The following is a 14,926-nucleotide window of genomic DNA, read 5'->3' on the forward strand; positions in this document are numbered from 1 at the left end:
TAGTATAACTTTTGTGAGGTCTAAGCACCATTGTTAACGTTAGAGAGAGAAGGGGAGTGAGGTAATATCTTTTATTGGACCAACTTCAACTGGTGAGAGAGATTTGAGCTTTCAAGCTTACATAGAGATCTTGCTCAGGTCTGCTAAGTATTTCCCATTGTCCTTGTCTGATTTGTACCTGCTTCAGGACTGATCAGCAGTGATGGGTCCGTATACATACAGGCACTCATGTTACAGAAATTTTTCCTAATCCAATTTCACAATAGCAACCAGAATTTGTAAGTAGGTATTAGAGTACTTAATGCTAGTAGCATTTACCTTTTCTCTATCTAATGGGCCAAACTCAGACGTAATATATGCCGTCAGGTGTGTTTTTAATATACATTGTCGGTTTTCCTTTGCTATACCAAGTTTATACTTTGTTTTCAGGTGCTAGTTTAAAATCCATGAGCTAAACTTGTTTTTGCCAGTTATTTTTCCATTATCAAAAAGACGCATTGGCACAGTTGCTGGGAAATAAAATGTATAAAGTAACCCAAGTCTCATATGAGGTACCTAGTGAGATGAAAGCCTATAAATATGGAATTTTCTTCCCCACCTGCTATAAAGATGGTCATTTTATTCATTGGCCCTTTGGGTCTTAATTAATGAAGACCAGGAAGTGACTAGCTTATCTGTTTTAGTGTGGTGGTGAAATAAAATATCAACCATGGGCAACTGAGGAAGAAACTGAAATTCCCTGATGACTTTGAAAGAATTCACTGAAATCAAATTGCTTGCAAATATTTTACAAGACTTCTAAAAATTGATGTTACCAAAACTGTGAGTAAAAAGGTGATTTTTTTTTTAATATATATACCTACAGATATTGATGATGTCAAGAAACACAAACCGGGTTATCTTGAGGCTACAGCTGAATGGTTCCGATTATATAAGGTCCCAGATGACAAACCGGAAAATCAGTTTGCTTTTAATGGAGAGTTTAAAGACAAGGTGAAGATGATATGGATTTAAAGATGCATCTTGCTGGCATATGTGGTTTTTGGAATGATATATCCTAGATTTTTTGGAATTGCTTGGAAGGAAGTGGTTGGTCCATCGTAATAGAATAAAGCTATGTCAGCATTCTTTAAATGCAGTATGGAGCGGGTAGGAATATATTATGAAACATCAGAATTTTATTTGGCTTATATTCATGTGTTTGTAAGATGAAAACCTTAATCCATATAGAGAATTTTGAATAGCTGTATTTTTGTCTGTGTAGATAATTAAACTTTCAAAATTAAACGTATCTCAAGGAAATAATGGTTTTTGAATAAGTGGGTAAAATATTAGGTCCCCCTCCTGTAGAGATTTACACACAGGCATATAGTGTTTGCAGGATCAGGGCTGGTTTTTTTCCCCCAATATCTTTGTCATCATAGGAAAGTAATGGGGAATAGATTTTGTGCATAGACTGGCAAATCTTCATGACAGTTTTGCAAGACTGTATCTTTTAAAAGAAGCAGTACGGTAGGGTGCAGACTTTTCCATGCTTGGTCTTTGCTCAGGGGTGAATTTTTTTGGTAATTTTGAGTAAAAATGTTTCAGCAGTTTTTGTCTTCAAGACTAAAGATCTTTTCCCGTCTTAAGAAAAATTCTCATGAGTTTTTGACAACCTGTGGCTAAAATAGCTGCTGATTGGAAGTGCAGTGGACATGGGAAATAATGCTCCGTGTAGAGAGTGTGCTCTCTGTAGTGCTCACCTTTTCCAGGTGAAATTGGGTTGATTTGAGTTTTTCAAAATATTTTGAAAATCACACATTATGTACAATCTGTAGAGGGATTTTTTTCCTAAGCATTATAAATGGGTTCCAGTGAAATGATGCCCGTTCACAAATTGGCTATAAACTGTCTAAGCTATAAAATGCCTCCTAACCAACCCAAACAAACTTTCCTGTGTTGCCTGGGTGTAAAGATTCTCTTATTACTCTTCTCCCTCAAATGAATCATTAGCCTGGTGGAAAATACCCTGTGTTGCAAGGCCAGACAACCTGAGCTCTATTGCCAGCTCCTCCACTGTCTATACTTTGCAAAGCATATTCAGTGAGGCTTGAAGAAAGCAGCAGCCAAAACTGCTGGAATTTTGGGTCAGAGTTTGCACTAAATACCTTACCCCCGACCAACTTGGACGTGCTTCATTTGTTTCTAGAGACCCAGGATGTAAAAGAGTAACTTTTCCCCGAAACGTTCCAGTGGCACTGGTGAAGGGTGGCAACATCTCGGTGGTGTCTAGCCACCTAGTCCAATTATGAAATGTGCACGCTCTGTCTGCAAGTGTGTGTTAGCCCATAGAGCTGTGATGCCCAGAACTTAAAAAACTTCTTGGAGCTTTTTAATTTCCTCTCTGTTTTTCCTTTTTTAACAACAACAGCACAAAACAAATTCTCACCAAACAAAACTAGGCAATTAATATACCATTTTAATGTAACACTAAGGTTGGATGGTTGAGCAGTCAAATCAGGAAATGCCAATATATTGCTCTGTGTGCAACATTAACTTTAACCCTTGTGTGTATGCGTTATAATACAATCTTTAATAAGGATCATATGTTGTTTCTCAAATAATAATGCATCATATAATGTTACTACATCTGTAGTTACACATGTAAAATCCTGTCTGATGATTTATTCCTGTACATATACACTGATGTCTTTTTTCATGAATCCTCCTTATTGTGTCTGGCCACCAACCAAAAAGTATCCTCAATGTGATGCCAATGTACGTGGTGGATAGTGAGGTCTGTTTCTCACCTTAGAAATGTGTGATTATAGGGAGCCTCCTGTGAAGCCTTATTAAAAGTTTTGGAAAATATACCATGTGAAATTGCATTTTTAATAAATTAATTCTTTGGAATTTAGTTAATAGCTTTTTATATCTCAAAAATTTTTCTTGATATAAACTAGGATTTTGCTGTTGAAATTATTAAATCCACCCATGAATACTGGAAAGCTTTGCTTCATAAAAAGGCTGACGCAGGTGCTATAAAATGGTAAGTGTCCATTCAAAGCTATTCCTATTTGTATTGTATTCATTCTATCAGTGCAGCAACTGTGTATGAACCACTTACATTTTTTGCTTTGAGGTGGCAGTAACATTTCTGTTTTTACAGCATCCTGATAGATAATTGCTCTTGCATGGTAACTACACAGGGTTTACTGGAAATTACTCCAAATTTTGATCATGTGAGTCCTGCAGATTATTTATAAGTAAACTTTAGTAACAGCTCAAAAACCAGTTGCTTTGTAATCTGCTGTTTTTTGCACAATACTGATAACTTTTAATTTCTTTGAACATGTCCTGTTATATAATTTGATAATATAGCCAAGTGTAGCTTGTTAATATTTAGGAATTACTTAATTGAAAGTATTCACTTTAAACTAGAGAAAGAAGGTTAGGATTATGTTAGCCATTTATTATGGGGACGTTATACAGTTACAATGTCAAATGAAATTTATGAATTCTTTAAACTGTTAAAGATAGTAACCTAACCTAACCTAAGGAAAAGCAGAGTTATTGCTGTCATTTTGTCCTTACCACCCCACTGTGTATCACTGCACATGAATTTATGATCAGCTTCTCTTCTAAAATTCCTGCAGTATTTAAATACAACAAAGGAATTAAGTTGTCAAGTTAGTCCTCAACTATGAATTTCCCTGTCCCCCATAATGCTGTTTGGGATTTTCCTGAGAGCCGCCATATTCCATACAAAGCCCTAATGAATCCTCTGCCTATCATTTATTCCATACTGTTGTTGTTATTTGGATTCCTCAGCTGAGATTGGGGCCCCAATGTGCTGGATACTGCACAAACACGTAGTGAGAGAGACAGTCCCTGTCCCAAAGAGCTTAACAGTCTAAATAGCACACAGTCAAAGAGTTGGAGGACAAGTGTATTGTTCTCTGTTTTATAGATGGGGTATCTGAGGCATATTGAGATTAAGTGATTTGCCCAAAGTCACTCTGCAAGTCTGTGGCAGAGCCAGAAATTGACCCCAATTCTCCTAGCCAGCCTTCTTATTGAACTGGATGGGTTTGCTTTAGAAAAGGGGTGGCCAGCCTATGGCTCGGAGCCACATGCAGCTCTTCAGAAGTTAATATGCGGCTCTTTGTATAGGGGCTGGAGCTACAGGCGCCAACTTTCCAATGTCCTGGGGGGTGCTCACTGCTCAACCCCTGGCTCTGCCACAGGCCCTGCCCCCACTCCATCCCTTCCCGCCCCCTCCCCTGAGCCTGCCATGCCCTCACTCCTCCCCCTCTCCCTCAGAGCTTCCTGCATGCCACAAAACAGTTGATCGGGAGGGATGGGGAGGCGCTGATGGGTGGGAGGTCCTGGGAGCGGAGTGGGGGAGCTGATGGGGGGGTTGCTGACGTATTACTGTGACTCTTTGGCAATGCACATTGGTAAATTCTGGCTCCTTCTCAGGCTCAGATTGGCCACCCCTGCCTTAGAAGCTAGTCACTGAATCATCTTTGTTGGCAAGATGTGATCGCTGTTGAGTGATACCATCCTTAATGTTAGTTTTGTTTAACATCCTTTGTTTAAATGTAATGTAAATTGGTAAAAACGAAAAACAAAACCAAAAAGGTTTATTGCTGTTATATTTGGTTGAGTCTCTAGGTGTATCCAATGGCTTACATTGCAACTGGAACTATTTGCAGTTTTTCCATGAACTCTCTAAGAAAATTCAGTGAAATCTCAGAAGGTAGCAGGGTGTATTTGTGCATATTAACATAACTATGGTGTTGTTCATTGAGCTAAAGTAATGGGCACCCAATCAATGTGCAGGCACCCTTAGAATACAATCAAACATAGGAGTAATGACATTTTTAGCTGTTTGCTGGGATATTGCATGGCCTTCACCCAACCCTTCTGACCCTACAGAGGGAATGGTTATGATGTAAACCATGGCATGCAAAGATTCATTGGAATCTGGGAAGTGTGTATATGGCTCCAATTCAGCAAAGTGTTTAAGCATGTAGTTAAAGTTAAGCATTGGTATCACTGTGATTTTAAGCAGTGCTTTGATGAATGGGGCCCAGTATTGCTAGTAATTTGATGTGTTTATATTGATATGTAACTGTGTGTATATATATACATTTTTAAAAGTTCTGACATAAATTCTTTTAAATGTTAAGATTTTTTTTTTAAGTAGTTAGTACTCTTGAAGGTTTAACTGCCATAAAATACCAGGTTTTGGCTTGATACACATTTAAATGGCCTATTATCAAGCTTGCTGAGCTGGTTTGCAATGGTTTGTCAGCACAGTACCTTCAGGGGGTGAATGTTCTTCTGGGTTCTCTCTCAATACTATAGATGCCTGACATAAATCAAATGTGTAATGCAAATTCTGATTCATTATAGTCCTCCTATATGTTTCCTGGAAAAATGTGGTGTTCTCACCGTACTCTGTTAATAGTTGGATAACTTGGTAATATTGAGCTTCATATTTTTTGATTCCAAAGTACTTAGGCTACATATTAGTATAATTTATAAATAAATCCCAGCCCTGCTTTGAGGAATCGAATACTGTGTAGTTTAGCCTATCGGATAATTTAGATGAGACCTTACAAATCAAAGTCCAAATTCAGTCTAATGGATGCAGCTGCACTAACTTCAGTGCAACTTTAGCCATTTACATTAGCAGAGGATTTGGATCCATGTTTCCGTCTGCTCTCCATGAGCATTAAAGATCTTGGATGCTTTTTGAAAGAGCAGAGGTTATCCCCAGGTCTTTGATCAAAATTTCTCCTTTGCCACCAGTGTGCTGTGAAGTCAATTAATTGGATCCCTTACCCAAGGGTTGTCTCCATGCCATTGTGTCCATTTTTATAGAGAACTTTGGGATCCTTTTAAGGATGAAAGGCACTATATAAATGTAAAATATTAAATGTATGAAATGCTGGTTATTGTTGCTTCATTTTTGACTGACTCATTTCTTGGTAGACATAAACATTTAGGCTCTTAGCAGAGGCTGTTTATCATAGGTAGGTTTTATTCTGTTCCATTTTTTTGATTGTTAACTATCTTATTAATTTTTATTTTTCAGTACGAATGTTTTGGTGCATGACAGCCCCTTTTGTTGCGGTGAAGAGGAAGCCAGGTTAATTGTGCAATCAGTAAGGGCAAAACGCTTTTAATAAAACTTTTTTTATTTTTAAAAATTGTTACTAATGCTAGCAAAAGATCCAAAAATCCAGCACTGAAATAAAATAGGTAAACAAAAGTGGGTCCTTGTATTAAACAAAGATGTGAGGTTTAAAAAATAAAATGTAGAATACACAGATTATGGGGGACATATAACCATTGTAATATAAACCTTTTTTGCTGCCGTATAGTAATTGTGTTTTCTGGCAGGTTCATTACCGTTTTGCTGATTTTCTATGGTGCTATTTCTTCTGATGCTAAATAGCAAGATTGACTATGTGTATCTAGCCTGCTGTCTTCTCTGTCTGCCCTGTTGCCATGAGTTACCACCCAGTGCTAAAACTCATTGACTAGCTGACTGTACTCTCTAATCACTAAGGGGATCCTTTGTTTGCCTACTTGCATAATTAAATGCATCGCTGTACAAGGAAGGGGGAAATGTTTTTCTAACTGCTTGTTAAAGAATAGTGCCTTGTTCTGCAAATTAATGTAAAATTCAAATACAAACTAATGTAAAATTCAAATACACGGGTTCTCTGTTTAAACTAGAAAAATGTCCTGCAGGTTTGATACTTACATGTGCAAATGTCTTTGGAGGAGGAGTTATTCCATGTAAATGTTATATTTTGGAGACCACAACTAAAGGAAAAAAAAAAAAAAGGACTATGTAAAGTGCCTGATTTAACCAAAAAAAAAACCCTAAACATTTCTCACATGTATTTGCTTTGGCCATTCCCATGAGCATATCAGGTGTTTTGCACTTGGATGTGGCTATGTAGGCAACTAACTAGCCTTAAGTCAAACTCTCTCAATTGCTTGATTTGTGCGCACAGCTATAGCAATTGTGCATATGTAAGTGTCAACTGAGACCTCAGGCCTCTTAAAACCGAGCTCTGAAAAAAAACTAATGTTTTTTCTTTCAAAACCCAGACATACAGAACATATACATATTTGGAGGCTTCTTTCCTAGTTGCCTCACTTTTTCATTGTTTACTTGTAAGATACAGGCTAAAATCTTCAGTAGCTTACACCAGTAATATATCAGTGATGCAAAGTCCAGGACCTTTTATGTATTGGGATAGTGAGTCAAATACTCCTGTTTATTTTAGCTAGTTGAGGACTAATAAATTTCCCTGTGATGGGTGCTTATGACATTGTATCTGCAATAAGCAGTTAAAAGTGAACTCCCTTAAAAAGTGTTGCCAGAAGATTAAATATAGTAAGGTGTCAATTATACCTTCTATCTAGGGGAAGCTTAGAATTGAATTTCCCATTTCTGTGCATTTAAAGTCTTAAATAACATTACTGTAAAAGGGTTACTGTCTTCTTTAAAATGTTGTATTTTAAGCTACTAAGTCTTTGTTACTCACAACAAAGCTGGTTAAACTGAAAGAAATTTCAAAATCAAACTTTTCAGTGTTGATTCTGTTCAGTTTCTTTCTGCATTTGTCTCAAAGTATGTCTACACATGAATTTTTAGGCACGTTTTTTAACATGTTAATTAACACAGTTGTAAAATTTTAGTGTAGAAATAAAGAAATGTTTGTTTCAGTACTCACATATTCATTCCTAGTCACATTTATCCGATTAAACGCAACTATCAGCAAACATTTGTGTTTTGTCTGTGCTAGAATTTACAGTAATTTTTCATAAACACGTATTAAAACACAACTAAATATTCAAGTTCAGACATACCATCCGCTTGGACAATGAAAATCAATGAAATAATTGTCAGTTTCAAGTCCTCTATGCCGCACTGTTTGCATTTGAAACATTCCAAGTCAATTTGTTTGTTTTAAAACAGCTGTTTGTATGTTTTTTTAAAACAAAAATTCCAGTGGAAATATTTCTACTGCAGTGTTTGCAAAATCAAAAATTTTAAATCTCATTTGAATTGGTGTTCCATGGTATTGTCTTATAGTAGCCACCAGTGTTTTAAACTTTTTTTTCTTCTTGCTCCCATTCCTCACTTTCTTTTCCTTGAATGGTTTCACTGTTTCTTTGTAGTATTTTACTAAACACCAATCATCCATGACCCTCCCCTGCTTCTGTTGCTTTTACAGATTTTTCTTTTTTTTAATTTTTTCGGGCTATCAAGTGATTAAAAAAATTAATCATGATTAATCACGTGATTAAACAATTATAGAATACCATTTATTTAAATATTTTTGATGTCTACATTTTCAAATATATTGATTTCAATTACAACACAGAATACAAAGTGTACAGTGCTCACTTTATATTTATTTTTTATTACAAGTATTCGCACTTAAAAAACAAAAGAAATAGTATTTTTCAATTCACCTCATACAAGTACTGTAGTGCAATCTTTTTATTATGAAAGTTGAACTTACAAATGTAGAATTATGTAAAAAAAAAACCTGCATTCAAAAATAAAACTGTGTAAAATATTAGATCCTGTAAGTCCCAAGTTTGTTTATTTTTGCAGGAGATAATGCTGCCCGCTTCTTGTTTATAATGTCACCTGAAAGTGAGAACAGGCGTTTGCATGGCATTATTGTAGCTGGCGTTGCAAGATATTTATGTGCCAGATGCGCTAAAGATTCATATGTCCCTTCATGCTTCAGCCACCATTCCAAAGGACATGAATCCATGCTGATGATGGGTTCTGCTTGATAATAATCCAAAGCAGTGCTTACCAATGCATGTTCATTTTCATTATCTGAGTCAGATGCCACCAGCACAAGGCTGATTTTCTGTTTTGGTGGTTTGGGTTCTGTAGTTTCCGCATCCGAGTGTTGCTCTTTTAAGATTTCTAAAAGCATGCTCCACACTTTTTCTCTCAGATTTTGGAAGGCACTTCAGATTCTTAAACCTTGGGTCAAGTACTGAAGCTATCCTTAGAAATCTCACATTGGTACCTTCTTTGCGTTTTGTCACATCTGCAGTGAAAGTATTCTTAAAATGAACATGTGCTGCGTCATCATCTGAGACTTCTATAACATGAAATATATGGCAGAATGTGGGTAAAACAATTCTCCCCCAAGGAGTTCTATCACAAATTTAATTAATGCATTTTTTAATGAGCATCATCAGCATGGAAGCATGTCCTCTGGAATGGTGGCCAAAATATGAAGGGGCATACGAATGTTTAGCATATCTGGCACATAAATACCTTGCAATGCCAGCTATAAAAGTGCCATGCAAATGCCTGTTCCCACTTTCTGGTGACATTGTAAATAAGAAGAGGGCAGCATTATCTCCTGTAAATGTAAACAAACTTGTTTGTCTTAGCGATTGGCTGAACAAGAAGTAGGACTGAGTGGACTTGAAGTTTACATTGTTTTGTTTGAGCGCAGTTATGTAACAAAAAAAATCTCCATTTGTAAGTTGCACTTTCATGACAAAGATTGCGCTGTAGTACTTGTATGAGGTGAATTGAAAAATACTATTTCTTTTATCATTTTTACAGTGCAAATATTTGCAATACAAATATTTCAATTACAACACAGAATACAATAAATATGAAAATGTAGAAAAACATCCAAAATATTTAATAAATTTAAATTGGTGTTGTTTAACAATGCGATTAAAACTGCAATTAGTCGTGATTAATTTTTTTAATCACAATTCTTTTTTTAGTTAATAACGTGAGTTAATTGCGATTTAATCGACAGTCCTCGTTTGTTTGTCAAGAGTAATTGGACTACCTAAACATATTTATCCTTGAGTAAAATACACAATATGTTTTAATTGGTATTTTTAATGTATGTAATTTCCAATCAAAAGTAACTTGAAGTGGAAACAGTACAGCCTTTAATGTTCTCTTGAGAGCAGAACGTCAAATTCTAGATATTAAATTTTAAACAGGTGTCTTTTCCACAGTCTTGCATTGCCAGATTCAGTTGTCAGACATTCAGCTCTTGCAAGCTGAACTGACAGTATACAGAGATCAACAGCAAAATCTTAATGGCTGTGAGGTTTTCACATGTACCTGGAAATTTTTAAAAAAAATGTTTTCTGTGGTTTCTTTTACTTCCTTCCATTAGGATAGGAACAAGAGAAATCAAAGCTATAGTGAAATGTTGACTTACAACTATAATTGGAAACATAGTTCCATATTCCAGAGTCACCTGCACTCTTTGGAACAGCTGCCATGCTTGTTTCTAACCCATTTTAGAGAGAAGATTTTTGTATTGAATGAGTGGTATATACCTTTTATTTTCATGAGATATATTAACTGCAAAAATAAAAGGCATAATACTCTGTTGCTATAACTCATGTATTTTTACGGAGAGTAGAATGCCTAGAATTTCCATGCCTAAGAACAAAGTAAAAAAACAAATGATAAAGAAGTCTTTATTGCACTGCTTCTGCATATATAGTTATGGCTGGGCCAGTTTCTGATACCCTTGTTGTTGTTGGGTGACACCTTACTCCATGGGTAGACCTGTTGACTTAAACTGATTTAGGGTGTTGGCATCTGGGCCTTTATGATTTGACAAGCGTTATATTTGAGACGCAAATGACTTGTCAGTATTGGGAATTAATTTCTGCTCTGTTACCCTAATGGGTGCACTTTTGGATGGTTTCTGCCTTCCTTTTAAGTATCCAGCGTTGACCACTTTGTGTATTTCTGCATTCTCTGTCGCTTAAGTGTGTTTTATGTTGTTGATCTTTCCTCCTTGTCTCACTTTACTCTTGTCTCCCAGCTGAGTTTCAGGACAGTTGGCCTAACTGTGCTCTGACATTAGTGAAAGTCAGGAGCGTTCCACTGCGGTTGATGGAGTTACCCCCGAGTAAAATTGGTACAATCAGAGAGATCAGAAGAGGTAGTCTGTGTCTGACAGCAGTAGGTACTGGACGTTTGAAATACCCAAAATTACCCTGGCATTCTGTAGCCAGACATACACCAGAGTTTATAACTGTCTGTAGATGGTGAAAGTCTCTGGTGTTTCCTGATACCTGGCGCTGTCTCTTTCTCAGCACCAGTGTTGGTGCACACTGAAAATTAGATGCTGGAACACCAGAACATGTCGCTGGATATGTCAATGTTAAAATGTACCATTTACTTTACAGCAAGTGTTGCCATCTATAAAACTGACCTGGGCAGCCAAGCCTTTGTTTAACATTAATCCCAAGAACCGCTTGCTCACTCAGTCTACAAGGAAGCTGCTTAAAATGTTTTTATAAAGTTGGAAAAGCTCCAAGATGAACTATAAATAGCTTGCAGAACAGTTTTTCTCAGACTTATCACATTATTCTTCCCTTATAAAACTGAAAAGAAAATGTGATAGAAGAGCTTTGCTGGGAGGGGGATCTGATAAAAGTACTTTGGTAGGAATACTTTCCAGGCACAAGTATCTTTTAAAAGAGAGAGGAAGAGGGGCAGTCTTCCTCTGAGAACTTAAAAAACCCAACCAAACAAAATAACAACCTAGTATATTTTCTGTAATGTTGATGATGTTGCGTGTGGACAGTAGGAGGGTTATGGCTAAAACCCAGGTAAGAGCCCTAAGAGTGGTGAACTCCCTTCCCCTTCCCTATTAATCTCATGGGGCGTTAACTCTACAGCCAGATGCTGATACTTTAAATGTCAGTGTTAAGTATTTAATTGCTGATGAGTTTAGCAGATGGGATGGGAGTGAAGCCCACATGGAACTGAGATTTGCTGGAGAGAAGGAATTTCAGAGAGTCGGAAATAGAAGAGAGGAGAGAAATAGGAGGATGGGAAAGGAAGTGAGACTAAGGACAGAAATAATACTGATCCTAAATGTGAAAATATTTTCTCACTGAGTGCTGCTAGATGTGACAATAGGTAGACAAATAAAATTAACAACCAAGTTTAGTTGCACTAAGCTATATTTCCTAGCATTGATCTTTGTGGAACCAACGTAAATGGGAGATTCAGTGTGGGCTGTGGGATATATGTAGCTTTAAAGTTATACAAAGCCCCATGGACCACAGTTAAATATAGAATGTATCCCTGCTACAGAATGAGTTTGACTCCCCTGTTATAGGATTGTTCCCCCCCCGCAAAAAAAAACCAAACCCCACAGTTTTAGAAAGATGTAATTGTAAATTTACTAAGAAACTTAATCATATAGTAACATTGCTGCAAAGATGTTTTCATTTTTGCTGTTTGCAAATCAAAAAATCCTCTTTATCCTACAAGAGTATTATTCTAAACAGGTATTCATCTGCTACTGGTAGGTCTGTGCCTGCATTTGAGTGAGACAAATACTTATACAGGTAGTAAGAAAAATGGAGGTGTGAGAGGGAGAAGTATTGTCTTACGGTGCCAGTGGTATGTTTCTTTTGTGCTATCATCTGTTGACTTTCACAATAAAATAACCTAGAGTTTGGACACTCTACATATGGAGTGTTACTAATATTGTGGTTTTTTTCTGTAGGCACCACCTCCTGCGAGTGGAGATTCTGTTTCTGCAGAAGGTACAGTTTATTTTTACTCCAAATGGCAACATGTATTTTTGTTTCATTTGCTGGGGAAAAAAAAGACAGATCAGTTGAAAAAGCTTTTGTGAACTAAACATACTAGGCATGAGAACTGATAAAAATGCTTATATAGGGCCAGATTATACTTCCCTCACTTCTCTTGAATAGTACCTTAGACAATGAGTAGTTCTACTAAAGTCAAAGGGACTACTAGGCAAGTGGCATAAGGTACTAATAGCTACTCGGTGTCGATAAGGGTATTGTAGTCTAGCCCATGTCAGAATTAGATGAGCAGTCATACTAATATTTTTCTGTTTCAGAAATTATGGAAGGCCATATTTATCCTTTTAAGAAATGTTGCTTTGCTTGCTTTTGTTTCTTCCTTGTGGTAACTTTAAAAATGAAACAAAACAAACTATCCAACAAAACTAAGCCAAACTTACATTTTCAGTGTTAATTAAAGCAAAATTGACTTTCCCCATTCTTGTGGAACTGGTTTTCAAGTTAACAAAAATGATAGTTTTAGTTGAAGTATAGGACTCTGAACTAAGTTTGTTCAATGTGCTTGGTTTATTTAAAAAAAAAAAAAAAGGCTGTTGACTTTTTTATGCCAAAAGCCCTATATGAGAGAGGAACATGCACTACTACAAATTGGAAAGGGAAGGGAAAGACAACAAGGAGCTTAAAATCTTGAGTCTAGTTCCAAATTCTTCACAAAATAACATCTGTGTAATCAATTTCATGGGAAAGCAAGTTGCATTCCTTTTGCCCTTATATGGTATGCCAATAAATAGCATTTATTTACTAAAATATTCCATCTCAAGCCTCTGACACAGAACTGGTCACAGTCTGCCTCATCTTTGATGTGTGAATACATCAGGGCTGTACACTGTTGCAGGATGTAAGTTTCAACAAAGTTGTATCGCAAAATAAAACGTTTACTTTGGGGGCACTCTTTTCATGGATTGGTGATATGCTTCAAGGAACTGTATGTGTTTGGGAAGGGAGGGTACAAAAGAAGCTGGAAGTGTAGACTACTGCATTTCCAAGTGTTTGCATCTGGTTATCCATGTAGAATTAATACCATTCTTGACGTGTATTTTTGTTTTAGTTGATGTGTGGCACTTTCTTAACAAGTGATCATCGGAATGTTCTGAAGTCACATCATCAAATCTTAAATCATCCCTTTTTTCCTGAGTTTTGAAGACAGGCTTGGTTCCTAATTGCTGGGTTCCTGTTGGAACAACTTTTCAAGTAGCAGAAACCCTCTATCATGTAAATAAACTGATATTATTAAATTGTTTCCTTTCTGCGTGTTTCTTTGTGTGGAGTTTTGTTTGTTTCTAATCTTGAAAACTCTGTGGTTCCTTCTATCCATCCAACCTGTGAGAGACAAAGGTGGCTTCAGTACACATTTACATCCTACAGATGTAGAGTTTGATTTGGGATGGTCTGGTATACGGCTGAACTGTATGTTATGTTAGAGCCCTCAAACTGCTCTAACATAAGCCAGCTGTTCATGGCCCTCAAGGGGCTGCTCTGGCAACCAGGGGTCACAAGGGTGTAGGGACGTCCTGGCCATGATCCCTTTCAAATAGACAGTATCGCCTACACTGTGGGCTAAATGTCTATGCAAATATGCAACAGTACACAAAGTTTGACAGATTGTGCCCATAATGTGTTCACATCCACAATTACCTATTTGCAAGTTTCACCTAGTTTGGGTGCAGCATGTTTGCTTATTTTCATCTATTTTTTTTAAATAACAGCACTTCAGAAAATTAATTGAATTAGGAAGTGCAAATTCCATGATGAAGCACAGCAAGGATGTGCTAACGTGTGTTCTGTGGAGTATAGTACATCCTGTTTTGATAATTTTTTAACTTGATCCTCCAGGAAGGATTTTTACCTCTTGGCAAACTTTTCATGTTTAGAATTGTTCATGGTTGGGAGGCTTTTGATGCTTCATTATCCAATGGGGCAAGCTTGGTAAAATTTGTGGAATTAAGCCTTATATCTTTGTTAGGGTAAAAATACCTGCCAGATTTCCTGCTTCAGTAGGCAACGCCACATACAGCATACTAGCATGTTTTCTAAAAAAAATTCCTATCATTGTATCTCCACTTGTGGAACAGAAGGAGTGCTATGTAGACAGGCTACTGGTGTTTTAACCACCATGTCATTGAGACCTACTGTGAAAAGGGTTAGAGGGCACAGTGATTAAAACAGTGGCAACATTAGCACTCCTCCAGTTGCCACCACTTGCTGAAGTTGCATTGATGCTAGGGCAAGAGGGTGAAACTTACAGAAAATCGCTAGTGTA

General features: G+C 36.8%; 1 protein-coding gene across 6 annotated transcripts in view; it reads left to right on the forward strand.

Moving 5' to 3' along the window:
- PPA2 (inorganic pyrophosphatase 2) overlaps positions 1-13,906 on the forward strand; it is a 49,993-nt gene extending 36,087 nt beyond the window's left edge. For 5 of the 6 annotated variants that reach the window (XM_039540751.1, XM_039540753.1, XM_039540756.1 and 2 more), the window contains 5 exons: positions 866-993; positions 2,946-3,031; positions 6,089-6,158; positions 12,561-12,600; positions 13,715-13,906. In XM_039540751.1, coding sequence (XP_039396685.1) covers positions 866-993; positions 2,946-3,031; positions 6,089-6,158; positions 12,561-12,600; positions 13,715-13,743 — 353 coding nt within the window. In that variant the 3' untranslated portion in view covers positions 13,744-13,906. Of the gene's footprint in view, positions 1-865; positions 994-2,945; positions 3,032-3,151; positions 3,225-4,464; positions 4,513-6,088; positions 6,159-12,560; positions 12,601-13,714 lie in introns of those variants that run through there. The other variant, XM_039540752.1, reaches the window with a different exon arrangement.
- Positions 13,907-14,926: the final 1,020 nt, after the last annotated feature.

This window comes from Mauremys reevesii, linkage group 5 (assembly GCF_016161935.1).
Source record: "Mauremys reevesii isolate NIE-2019 linkage group 5, ASM1616193v1, whole genome shotgun sequence".
NCBI lineage: Eukaryota > Metazoa > Chordata > Testudines > Geoemydidae > Mauremys > Mauremys reevesii.